This window comes from Sorex araneus, chromosome 3 (assembly GCF_027595985.1).
Source record: "Sorex araneus isolate mSorAra2 chromosome 3, mSorAra2.pri, whole genome shotgun sequence".
Lineage (NCBI taxonomy): Eukaryota > Metazoa > Chordata > Mammalia > Eulipotyphla > Soricidae > Sorex > Sorex araneus.
Window position 1 is genome coordinate 22,402,265 of NC_073304.1, and position 12,655 is coordinate 22,414,919.

At 41.3% G+C, this 12,655-nt stretch overlaps 1 protein-coding gene across 19 annotated transcripts in view; it reads right to left on the reverse strand.

Moving 5' to 3' along the window:
- NRXN3 (neurexin 3) overlaps window positions 1-12,655 on the reverse strand; it is a 1,748,572-nt gene that overhangs the window by 886,763 nt on the left and 849,154 nt on the right. For all 19 annotated transcript variants that reach the window (XM_055133160.1, XM_055133157.1, XM_055133153.1 and 16 more), the window contains 2 exons: window positions 9,757-9,876; window positions 1,081-1,462 (listed from right to left, as the gene is read on the reverse strand). In XM_055133160.1, coding sequence (XP_054989135.1) covers window positions 1,081-1,462; window positions 9,757-9,876 — 502 coding nt within the window. The remainder of the gene's footprint in view (window positions 1-1,080; window positions 1,463-9,756; window positions 9,877-12,655) is intronic.

Genomic DNA, 12,655 nt, shown 5'->3' on the forward strand with positions numbered 1-12,655 from the left:
CTTCACCAGTGCCCATTCTCCACCACCCGTAAACCCGGCGTCCCTCCCACCCTCCCCAATCCCATCTCCCCCCCACCCCACCCTGCCACTGTGGCAAGGCATTCCCTTCTGTTTTCTATCTCTAATTAGCTGTTGTAGTTTGCAATAAAGGTGTTGAGTGGCCGCTGTGCTCAGTCTCTAGCCCTCATTTAGCCCGCAACTCCCTTCCCCCACATGGCCTTCGACTACAATGTAGTTAGTGATCGCTTCTCTGAGTTGACCTTTCCCCGGAACGTGAGGCCAGCCTCGAAGCCATGGAGTCAACCTCCTGGTACTTATTTCTACAGTTCTTGGGTGTTAGTCTCCCACTCTGTTATTCTATATACCATAGATGAGTGCAATCTTTCTATGTCTGTCTCTCTCTTTCTGACTCATTTCACTCAGCATGAAACTTTTCATGCCCATCCACTTGACTACAAAATTCTTGACCTCCTTTTTTCTAACAGCTGCATAGTATTCCATTGTATAGATGTACCAAAGTTTCCTCAACCAGTCATCCGTTCTGGGGCATTCGGGTTTTTTCCAGATTCTGGCTATTGTAAACAGTGCTGCGATGAACATACATGTGCAGATGTTGTTTCGATTGTACTTTTTTGCCTCTCTGGGATATATTCCCAGCAGTGGTATTGCTGGGTCAAATGGGAATTCAATATCTAATTTTTTGAGAGTCGTCCATATTGTTTTCCAGAAGGGCTGAACAAGTCGGCATTCCCACCAGCAGTGAAGAAGGGTCCCTTTCTCCCCACATCCTCTCCAACAGCGGTTGCTTTTGTTCTTTTGGATGATACACCAAAATATTTTAAGCCCTATTTTTCATGGTAAAAAGTCTGATCATACTGAATTAGTCAAGTATTGGTAAATAACTTACGGATTTCTCCACCTTTCAGTTCTGATCATTATAAATAATTTTAATCAATGAAGATGAAATCAGCTATCAGGATAGAAGTATGAGAGAGTAGAACATATCCTTTGATTTCATGCCCATATTTTATTCAGGCTTGAACTAAGGTATCTATTATAACCTGTAACTTTTCCACGTACCCCTTCACTAGCTCCACGGCAATGAAGTCATTCCCATCCCCACTATTGAAGAGAATGAAGCCATCAGCAGAGGTGGTCTTGAACTGGAAGAAGAGGTGCATGGACGTGTAGGCCTGGAGGGTGGCCAGGCTCAGGTAACTGCTCTTGGTCTTGAAGGTGACAGGGTCAGCGATGATGTTCCTCAGTCCAAAACGAGCCTTCAGTTCACAGTAATCGATGTCGCCGTTCTTGCACAGGTCGATGTAGAGCATGCCATTGAACATGAGGCTCTGCAAGTGGCCAATGAAACTGGAGGGGACAACGGAGATGTAACGCTTCTCAGTCATGATACCGGTTTCGATATTGTGGAACTCCAGGCGGGTATGATCTCCCACCATTGTACCTATGAAGACAATAAATAGGATATAAAAGAGGCAGTTTCCATGTTTTCTCATGGCACCCTTACTATATCTGTCAGATGTGATTTGTTCCCACATAAAAAACAAAAACAAACCTCAATCCCAGGAAACAAAATACTCATGACAGTATATACCACCATACTTTACCCCGTTTTTTTTATACCCATGGAAGAGTTTCTATCCTGCAAGCAGGCCCAGGCACCAGTAGCTATAACCAAGGTGTTACAGCAATGGCTTTCAACTTTTCTACACCTCTACACGGCCTCATTTGGGGACTGGTGGTTGAAGAACACTGGGCCTAATGAGGTGCTCATTACTAGCCTACTCCAAGTTATAGTGCCTGTAGCCCATGTTTCCAGGCAGTTATACCCCATTATATAAAGAAAAATGAGATCATCAGCAGCTCTGATAAAGGAAAACATTGCATTTTTTCTCCATTCAGGAAAAGAATTGGGTACTAATGCACACCGTAAAAAGAAAAGGCTTTGTTGTCTTAACCTTTATAAAACTAAAAACAAGACTTAGACTTTCATTCCGAATCTCTCTTTGTGATATACTTCACCAACTTTTTTTTTTTTTTTTTGCTTTTTGGGTCACACCCACAATGCACAGGGGTTACTCTTGGCTTTGCACTCCGGAATTATTCCTGGCAGAGTTCAGGGGACCATATGGCATGCTGGGAATCGAACCCGCGTCGGACACGTGCAAGGCAAATGCCCTTGTGCTATTACACTGTGCTATTACTCCAGCCCCACACCAACTATTTCTTATGAAAAACATTTCGTGGTAGTACAATTAATCTTTACCAATCCAGAATTGGTTGCTTTTCTTCTATTATAACATCTCATCTTGGAAGCTACTCCACCTTTGAATTGTGGGTAGTGAGAGGGGTGGTGGGCCAGAGGAGACCCTACTCTAGCTCCTAAAGGCACCAACACGATGAGTTCCTCAATGTACTGTTATCCTTTTCGGCATAGACCATGATGTAGGAGCTATTAAAGTGGTTTTTACACTATCACTTGCTTAAACAATTCCATAGATCCCAGCTTCACAGAATTGGATTCAAAAGTTTGGGTTACAGCTTAAGAATCTGCATCTTAACACGGTCCCAGGTGATGTTTATGTGGTTGATATATATATAACTGTGTGATATAAATTTGGAATTACTGTGTCAGCAATGACCTAAGCTGGCCCAATGGTATTAGGCTTTTTGCTTGGAACGTTTAAAAAAAAGTGATGGTCTTTGCAAACAAAACTTGCTACATAGATCTGAAGACCGCTTAGAATTGCTGTAGGCTACATGATAACTGAAGGAATGAGAACCTGGGAAACTTTCCTAAGGAGCTAAGCAATCATATCTAATTCTTTAGATCTATAAGTACTATAGGTCTTCAATATAAGCATTACCACTAGTAAAATAATGTATTGTTACCTTTGTTGCATACTTTTTTCCATAGGCACAGAATTCGGGGGACAATTATTTTTTAACTTGAAGATGTCTTTTCTTGAGTTCCTTGAATGTCAATATCTTAGAAATTACAACCTTGAATGCTCGATATTAGTTTTAGCTCTTTGGGAAAATGCTCAAAACTAACTTCTAGAGTGGCTCATAGGCACAAAGGTCAGATTTACATTTTATGAGTTTCAAGGTGGTGTTTTGACAACAGATGATGAATGATTCTCTTAATATGAGCAAAAGTAAAATAATGAAGTTTCTAAACTTAAATATAAAATGGAATAGCACAAAATTCAAAATGCAATGTAAAGCGGTGAACAATTAAATAATTAGTTGAAAGAATGACTATTGCATTAGATTTCTTAGTATTACAAATTGGAGTAGTCATGAGAATGTAAAGGCACAAGTTGGATTCACAGGCCCTAAAACAATGAAGTGACAGAAACAAATACCATTTATATAAGGGCTGGACACTATATAAGGGAGCAGGAGACTAATGGGGGACTACTGTCACTGCCAGTGTCAATGAGAACAAAGGAACTGAGCCCTGAGACTCTGGTAGGAATGCGAGTCCTTCTCCTACAGTAAGAAAAGAGAAGTAATGAGGAGGAAGATGTGAGGATGGGAAAAATTCCTTTGGTATAATTAGAGCCCAAAAATATTTAGAAAAGAAAGGCAATGATGAAGGTGGTTTGGTGATACACAGGGCAATGCCGACAGCTATCTACCACCTGATCTTATTGTGGATCTGGCAGTGATTAGGAGGCCATGAGAAAGAACCCAGGGATCAAACCTGGGTCTCTAGCAGCCAACGCAGTGCTCAGCTCATCAAACTATCTCTTTAGCTCTCAAGAGAAAGTTTTAGTGTTAACTGAGAGCCCTTAGAGATACAGTGACAAACTACTCCAGGGTGGAGGGGTTAGGAAATTCTGTTCATCATAAAATGAATTCTATAAAGCATAAGAATGATGGCATGTATGATCATATACAGAGGAGAGACTGAAGGACTTAAATAAGAAAGTGAAGGGAAAGCGACAATGGAACTCAAGAATTTTATTCCAACTGATTTAGTACTTTGGATAGGGCTTCACAAACTTCCTCTTCCTGGCCCATTTTATGCAAGAATTTCTTTCTTTCTTTTTTTTTTTTTTTTGCTTTTTGGGTCACACCCGGCGATGCACAGGGGTTACTCCTGGCTCTGCACTCAGGAATTACTCCTGTCAGTGCTCAGGGGACCATATGGGATGCTGGGGATCGAACCCGGGTCGGCCGCGTGCAAATCAAATGCCTTACCCACTGTGCTATCACTCCAGCCCCAAGGCAAGAAATTTTTACACAACTGCAAATACATAGGTATATAATGGTCATCCTGTTGCTCATCCATTTGTTGGAGAGAGCACCAGTAACATCTCTCATTGAGAGACTTATTGTTACTGTTTTTGGCATATCCAGTACGCACGGGTAGCTTGCCAGGCTCTGCCGAGCGGGCTCGACACTCTTGGTAGCTTGCCGGGCTCTCCGAGAGTGGCTGAAGAATCGAAGTCGGGTCGGCCCCATGAAAGGCGAACGCCCAACAACTGTGCTATCACTCCAGCCCAGGTATGTAATATAGGTATAAAAAATCAAACACATAAAAATAATGAAGAAATGTATTTCAAAATGACCCCTACATTGGACCCACCATTTAATACATGCATGCATTGCAGTAGCTGCTTTCAATTTTTGGAGAAAAACAAAGTATCTTGGAAGAAAGAAAACAAAGACAAATACTAGTAAATTCTCTCTACATGCCAACCACTGTTCTCGGTGCTTCATAGCAAAAGTCAAATATCATTATCTCCCTCTAAATGAGAGATACATAGCATTATCTTACTTTGGAGATGAGGAAAACTTACCTTAAAGAACTGAAAGCTCTTTCATAAAGGTTCATAAAGTTGGTAAAAAGCAAAGTCCCAAATTAAATACAGGTGAGTTTATTTCCCAAGTCCACATCTTAACCCGTGCATTAATGCTATCTTTAGAGAAAACACACCCCACATTCCCTATAGGACCCCCAGAAAAGCTGCAGGCACAATTTAACCTAAGAGAAGCTCCAGAAATGGGTTCACCCTTCTTCCCAGTGGCCAGGTATCAGGGTACTCAACACTATAAATAGTCACCAGCACTTTCCCTGGAACAACCTGGAGCTGGAGAACCTTTTTCCATGTTCACTTACTCATTTCTCTGGTGGACAGCAAGGACGTCACAGACCAACCCTCCAGAATCATAAAGTTTGTTGGGAACATGTACCTATGAAAAATCCTGCCCTAGTCCTAGCTCAAATTTTCCATGAGGCACTAGCATGGGTAAGTATGTACTACATAGTCTCTGAGCCTCGATTATCTAAGGCGTTTAATAATTCTGCACCTCAGTTTCCTAGTTGTGTTAAAGGAAAAAAGATAGGATAAAATTTATCAACATGTTAGAGTCCAGTGCCTAGAGCTCAAACTGTTAGTTAGAGCACCCCTGCCTTTTCTATTCTACTGTCTCATAGCAGTGAACAGTGAGGCCTGAGCTCAGTGCTCTCTAAAACCGGGGAAAGGAGAGACAACTCACGATATCTGCACTGGGCTCAGACTGTGGGTCATAACCAAGTCTGCCCACGAGCTTCCTGGCCAACAGTAAAAGCTGCGCAAATAAATCCTAGTCAAGTCTTCCAAGAGGAAATATGACTCCTAAGAGGAAGGAAGGTAGGAAGGAAGGAAGGAAGGAAGGAAGGAAGGAAGGAAGGAAGGAAGGAAGGAAGGAAGGAAGGAAGGAAGGAAGGAAGGAAGGAAGGAAGGAAGGAAGGAAGGAAAGAAGGAAGGTAGCAAGGAAGGAAGGTAGCAAGGAAGGAAGGAAGGAAGGAAGGAAGGAAGGAAGGAAGGAAGGAAGGAAGGAAGGAAGGAAGGAAGGAAGGAAGGAAGGAAGGAAGGAAGAGAGGGAGGGAGGGAGGGAGGAAGGAAGGAAGGAAGGAAGGAAGGAAGGAAGGAAGGAAGGAAGGAAGGAAGGAAGGAAGGAAGGAAGGAAGGAAGGAAGGAAGGAAGGAAGGAAGAGAGGGAGGGAGGGAGGGAGAGAGGGAGGGAGGGACGGAGGAGGGAAGGAAGGAAGGAAGGAAGGAAGGAAGGAAGGAAGGAAGGAAGGAAGGAAGGAAGGAAGGAAGGAAGGAAGGAAGGAAGGAAGGAAGAGAGGGAGGGAGGGAGGGAGGGAGGAGGAAAGGAAGGAAGGAAGGAAGGAAGGAAGGAAGGAAGGAAGGAAGGAAGGAAGGAAGGAAGGAAGGAAGGAAGGAAGGAAGGAAGGAAGAGAGGGAGGGAGGGAGGGAGGGAGAGAGGGAGGGAGGGAGGGAGGGAGGGAGGGAAGGACAAAGAGAGGGAGGGAGGGAGGGAGGGAGGGACAGAGAGAGGAGGGAGGGAGGGAGGAAGGGAGGAAGGGAAGAAGGAAGGAAGGAAGGAAGGAAGGAAGGAAGGAAGGAAGGAAGGAAGGAAGGAAGGAAGGAAGGAAGGAAGGAAGGAAGGAAGGAAGGAAGGAAGGAAGGAAGGAAGAATTGTAAAGCTTCATTTGCTAGTGATTCTCCAGACCCACTGGTTCCAAGCTCTTTTCTCCACCTTATCAACATCATTCAAATATAATGTAATAATGTTTTATCTTAAATTTCTAGACCAAAATAAATTTGGCTAACATGGCATACTGAACCTTGGAGGATTAGCAACGTGAACTAGCATTATTAAAGCTCCTAATAAGTCTTGCAATAAAGAAATTCACTTTGTTTTGTTTAAGGTAATATTTTCCACATTCGTCTCATTATGTTTTTTATTAACAAGAGGAACAATTTTTTTTTCATGTAATACTTTGGAAAGTGCCTTTTCACAGCTTGGTACCCTGGGTACTAGGAGGGGTGTTGGGGGAGGGGAGAAGTTAATTGGACAGAAGGAAGCTGAAGCAGGGTGAGCTTTGTGCCCCTGTGAGTCTCCAGCAGAGTGGGTGGTCCACACAGCAGTAGGCCGGGGTTCAGGGAGTGTAGCCCGGGAGAGGTATTCTTGCCATTTACTCTTCATAATAGAAATCCCGCTCAATCAATCAATCCTTTGAACTGTCAACTGAACTTAATACTTTCCCAGGAATACATTATTCTATAACAAATGAGAGCCACCAGCGTGACTATTTCTTTCCTGGCTTTTCATTTCTGGGAGCCTGATCTATTCTTGCATCATTTTGCATCATACTACAAACTAGCCGAAAATTTGACACCCTGGGGGATCTCAAACAGCATGAAAGGGATTACTAACTAAGTCAACAAGACACTATTTAATAACCTGAGGATTGTGTGGCAGTTTAGTTTCATTGCCTGATTTTATAACTTATGTGAACTAAATTAAAATTCCCAAACCCCTTATCACTGTAAAAAGCACCACAAGGTTGGAACTCATAAGCAAGATAGATCTTTTCTTCTCCAAAATTTCTTTATTCCTTTGTTGTTATTTTTTTCCCCCAGCAGCAGCAAAGTAGGGGGTAAGGTATAAAATCAAAAGGCTTCATTAATTTAAAATATCAAATTACTAGATGAGCATTCCATAGTTTCTCCTGCTTTTTAATTATTAGTGGTAAGAGAAAACATGCTTCATAATTACCCTTATTCAGGGATTCCATAAAAGAATAATGACCGAGGGACACAATATACTTGCCCTCCCATAAACTGTTCTTTCTGACTCGGTTTTGGCGCAAATGGTTTTTCTACAGAAAGAATTCCCTTGAAGGAGAGCTTGGAGTGAGGTCGCCATCTAGTGGCTACTATTTAAAACACACTGTGAAGAACATTCACTTGGGCTTAGGTGCTTTTACAGCTCAAACTCATATAATTATTTTAAGATGACTGTGCATTCTAAACAGTATAGGCATGTTTACATTCCTTTGCTCACATGTAACATATAAAGCTAAGTCTTCTCTCAGGCATGCTATGGAGGAATCTTCACTCCCACTAGAAACATTTATGTCTATTTACAAGAGGGTTATGCATCTTTGAGAGTCTGTTTGTCATCCTTGGAGGGGAGTGGTGGGGTGGTGGTCTCCCTGCTGAAATATGTTCCCCTTTGTACCCCCATCCATTTCTGGATGTGTTTCCTATACTGTAAGGCAAATAATTTTCTTCTGATGGATTGTGAAGTTCAACAAGCGCCTTCCTTTGAGAAACTCACAGAGACATGAATACGGAGCTTAACTACTTGTGTCTAAATCTCATGTTCCCCATGTAAAAGGGCAATAAGGACACTTACCTTACAAGGCTATGGGGAATTTCAGAAGATGAAATCTGCTGGCATGCATGAGGCAGCTGAGCTATTAGCTAATGCCAGTAGCAGATTCTGGCAGTGGATATGCACTACATCCATACATTCTTCTGCCTGCACACAGAAGTACATGCTCCCCATCCCCCACCCCGCCATAATTCCTGACACCAGAGGCATAGAATCCCAGGCTCATGAATATAAAATTAAATTACCAGACCCCAATCTGCAGGACCTGTAGGCTGGTAAAAGCCATCATAATAATATCAGTTCAAGTTTAAGAATGAGGAAATGAGGGGAAAAGAGGTTTAGCCGATCTGTCCCAAAGGCATAAAAGATTTCAGCGGCATTGAATGTATTAAACCCCAGGGCTCCTGGAGCTAACCCGACTGGCTTATTCATCGGGGGAACTGCAGAGAAGCTCAGGACACTGACTTCATTTGACAAGACATGGTGAGTGACTTTCCTGACATCCTGCAGAGATGTAACAGCAGGGACCAGATCTTTTGATGACAACCGAGTTCTACACAATGCCCCATGCTGCTCCACATTTTCTTTTCCCACATGGACAAGATCTTTTTTTTCTGGAACAGATGTGCACTGCTCTGTAATTCTAGAGAGTACAGCCTTGAAGGTTCAGCACGGAAGATGTACTTAAAGTTGTCCTCTCTTCCACCCCAGACATTACCGATTACACTCACCCATCACGCCTGCCTGGAGGTCCAACTCACAAGCCTCTCCTGTCTTTTCCAGGCCCAACGGGTGATGTTTTTCATCTTGTTAACAACTATAAACTAAACTAGAATCTCACTGCATATTCTATTTCTTCATTTCAAATGCCTGCAGCCTACTTAATCTAGTAGATAGGTTTCTTATTTGAGGTAACAGATAATTCTGGTTTCCTATTATACCTTGTGTGGTCCTTAGCATACTGCTGACATACAGTACACTCTCAAGAAACATGCATCGCTTCTATGAGGTGATAAATACATCTTTAGGTATGGTTCAAGTCATTGAGTTGTTGCTCTAGACTCAAAGGAAAATGCACCAGATCAAGGTCTTGTCTTTTTGCTTACTAATACTTTCACAGTGCCTTCTAAAATAGCTCTAGATAAATAGTCTATCTACTCAATGCAAATAAAAAAATTAATAATTATTCAACACCCTCTGAGGCATATAATGTTCTCAGTTTCTGAGTTTTCTATCTCCTTCTACTGACATTATTTGATGGAAGAAATTTCATTTGAGATGATAAATGATGGTTCAATAACTGAATTACTGAAGGATCTATGGAAACCCACCTCTGTTCTTCAAATGCATTCTGTACACCTAAGGAAAAATGCCTGTCAATGCATAATTACAATTTTGGATTAGGTGAGAAAAATACTCTGTTGACCTTAATCTGTCAGCTGAGCATGAACATTGTGTTCAGTGAAACAAAAGATTATGAAAAGTTCTTTGCTCATAGAATGAGTGTGTGATGTCTGTGGGCTAAGAGGACAAGTTGGACTCCAAGGATACTCACCCTCAGCCACGTCATCATCCACCGTCAATTTAAGGCTTTTTCCCCTCCGCACTACCCGAACGGTGTGCCATTCATTGTCATTGAGCTTCTGCCCCGCATACAGGGTCTCAGGTCCTTTGCCTAAGGACGATGGTAAGTGCAAAGTTAGAATACTTGTCAGATGGAGCGCATCTGGCATCAGAATTGGGAAAGCCACACTGGTGTATATGACCCAGGACCACTCAAGGGATGGGCCCCCAGCCCATCCTATTCTTTCTGTTCCAACAAATGCAAAAGGCCCCACTCAAACATAATAGAAAATAGCAAGAATCTTTACCTATAGAAAAAAGGTTCTAAAATGTCAATGGCAAAAAGTGAACACCCGCAGGAGATGCTAGCAGCTGTCATTTTCTATCCCAGAGGCTCAGATTTGAAGGTGAATTTCTTGAAGACCAAAGAAATTCTTTTTTAGAGAATCATTTGATCACTTTGGCATTATACACCAGTCTGGCTTTTGAAAACGATCCACCCATTGAAAGATAAAAGAGCTGTGCCATATATGCTTTGGTCTCGATATTTCCATGACCCATCCATAATCTTACCAGAGTATATTGACTATAGATACCACAGATTTATAATTTCAATAATAATAACAATGTCAGAGTTTAAGACTTTTTATAAATAATGCTCCTGGAGGGAATTGAAGGGTCATAGACTTAGTTTAACTTTGTTCATCATCCTCCAAAAGGTTCATGATATAAACACATGACAAACAAAATAATGTAAAATTCTACAATTGAATCTTTGCAAAATAAGTGGATATTATATAGAAAGTTCTATCAAAGGGAGGAATAAACTAAATTATCTCAATATACAAAATCAAGAGGCTTTAAATAATGGTTAAGAACACCTGAGAAAGAAGCAGATGCAATAAGAAATGACAGAAGGTCAGAGAGAACACAGACACTGTAACTTAAGAAAAATTTTAAGTAATAGGGGGAAATGCCCTATTTCACTCCCAACCTTTGTTTAAAAGACAAAAATAATTGCATAGAAACAGAGGACATAGGTTATGTCTGCTCTCTATTTGAATAGCAAGCCCAGGCCAAGGACGCTGCTTAAGTCACTCTGGATTAGTCCATCAATAGACAGAAAGCCCAATCTTTGGAAATAGCTTGAAGGCTAAAAGATGAAATATGAACCTAGGAAATGCAATCCGATGGATATTATACATTAAAATACTTCAGAAGATGACATATTTGATTCTTCTTTTTAGGAGAAGAGGACCATGTTCCTAGTAGGTGCTGTAATGAGCATCAAGTGATCAATATCTTCACAAATTTATATTTATTGGGAAACAATAATTTAAGATCAATTCATTATTACCTACTTTCAAATATTTACTGTATGGTTTTTGCTGTCACTCTCCTTTTATAGGTGCAGAACTGAAGACAATATGTGTGGTTCAGGGAAGAAAACCAGGAGAAGTATCACCTGGATATATCTTTAAAACTATACCACTTAAATTTCACTCTTCTGAACAATTAGTATTTATATTAATAGTTGATTAGACATGCTTTCAAAAAGATTGTATGGATACAATTATTCATTGATGCACATAGCATAATAGCTAAAATCAGAAATCAGTGTATTTGTCCAACAACAGATAAATGGGTTATGAAGATGTGGCATCTGTACACAATTAAATACCATGCAGCAGCAAGGAACAATGAAATCATGCAATTTCTGCAATGTGGTTGTAACTGGAAGAGTGAGGTAATTCAGAAGAACTACCAAACCAGGATATAGATGGATAGAGAGAGAGATAGATAGAGAGATGGATAGATAGATAGATAGATAGATAGATAGATAGAGATAGAGATATCTATATTTTTAGGTTTTTATATACCACTTATCTGTGGTATAACTGGATGACCAAATGTGACATAGTAAAGAGATTGCTCAGATCACCCTTGACCCCAGAGATTAGGGAGGGGAAGGCCAGAGAAAGAAAGAATTCAAGGGAGTAAAGAAGATGAGAAAAGGGAAAAGATGCAGAACAGAGCTCATGTCAGGGCTTCAGTCTTACTGATGATATGGGAGAGTGTTACACATCCAAAGCACCGACCCAACAACACTGGAAACATGAGATCTAAGCTGCAACCCCAAACTGTATAACGTGCCTGTTAGGTGGGGTCGGAATGGACTATGGGAACAATTGTGATGGGATTGCTGTTGAACTACTTGCCTAAAAATCAACTCTCAATAACTTTGTAAATCGCAATTCTTTAATTAAATTTAAATATATATATTTATGTTTACGTTAAAAAATAATAATAAGGGCCAGAGAGATGTTGGGTGCTTTTCTTACGTGCAGCCAACCTGGGTTTGATCTACAGCATCCCATATGATCCCCCAGTCACCATCAGTCATAATTCTTGAGTACAGAGCCAGGAAGAAACCTTGAGTACTACCGGGTATGGCCAAGCAAAATAAACACCCACTAAATATCTGGGTTATGATAGCATTGAAGGTTGAGAAAAAAAATTTCTTTTTGCTTTTTGGGCAACACTGATTAGTGCCCAGGGGATATTCTTGACTCTGTTCAGAAATAACGCCTGGCCAGTTTGGGGTACCCTATAGGTTACCAAGGAGTGAACCCAAATCTGCCACATGCAAGGAAAGTATCCTACCTACTATACAATCTCTCTGGTCCCAAGAATGAAAAAATTTTAGTCTTGAAAAATAAACTGCTTTGGCAGGAGAGAATCTCCCTGGCAGGACTCTTGCCAGAATGCTACTCCTGGTGACAAAAAGACCAGTTGTGGGAGCTGCTTGGGTCTAGCATGGAGCTGCTCAGCAAGCAGCGCTAGGAAGCACCAGGGACACACTAGCAATGGTTAGGGCCCTTGAAGGGCCA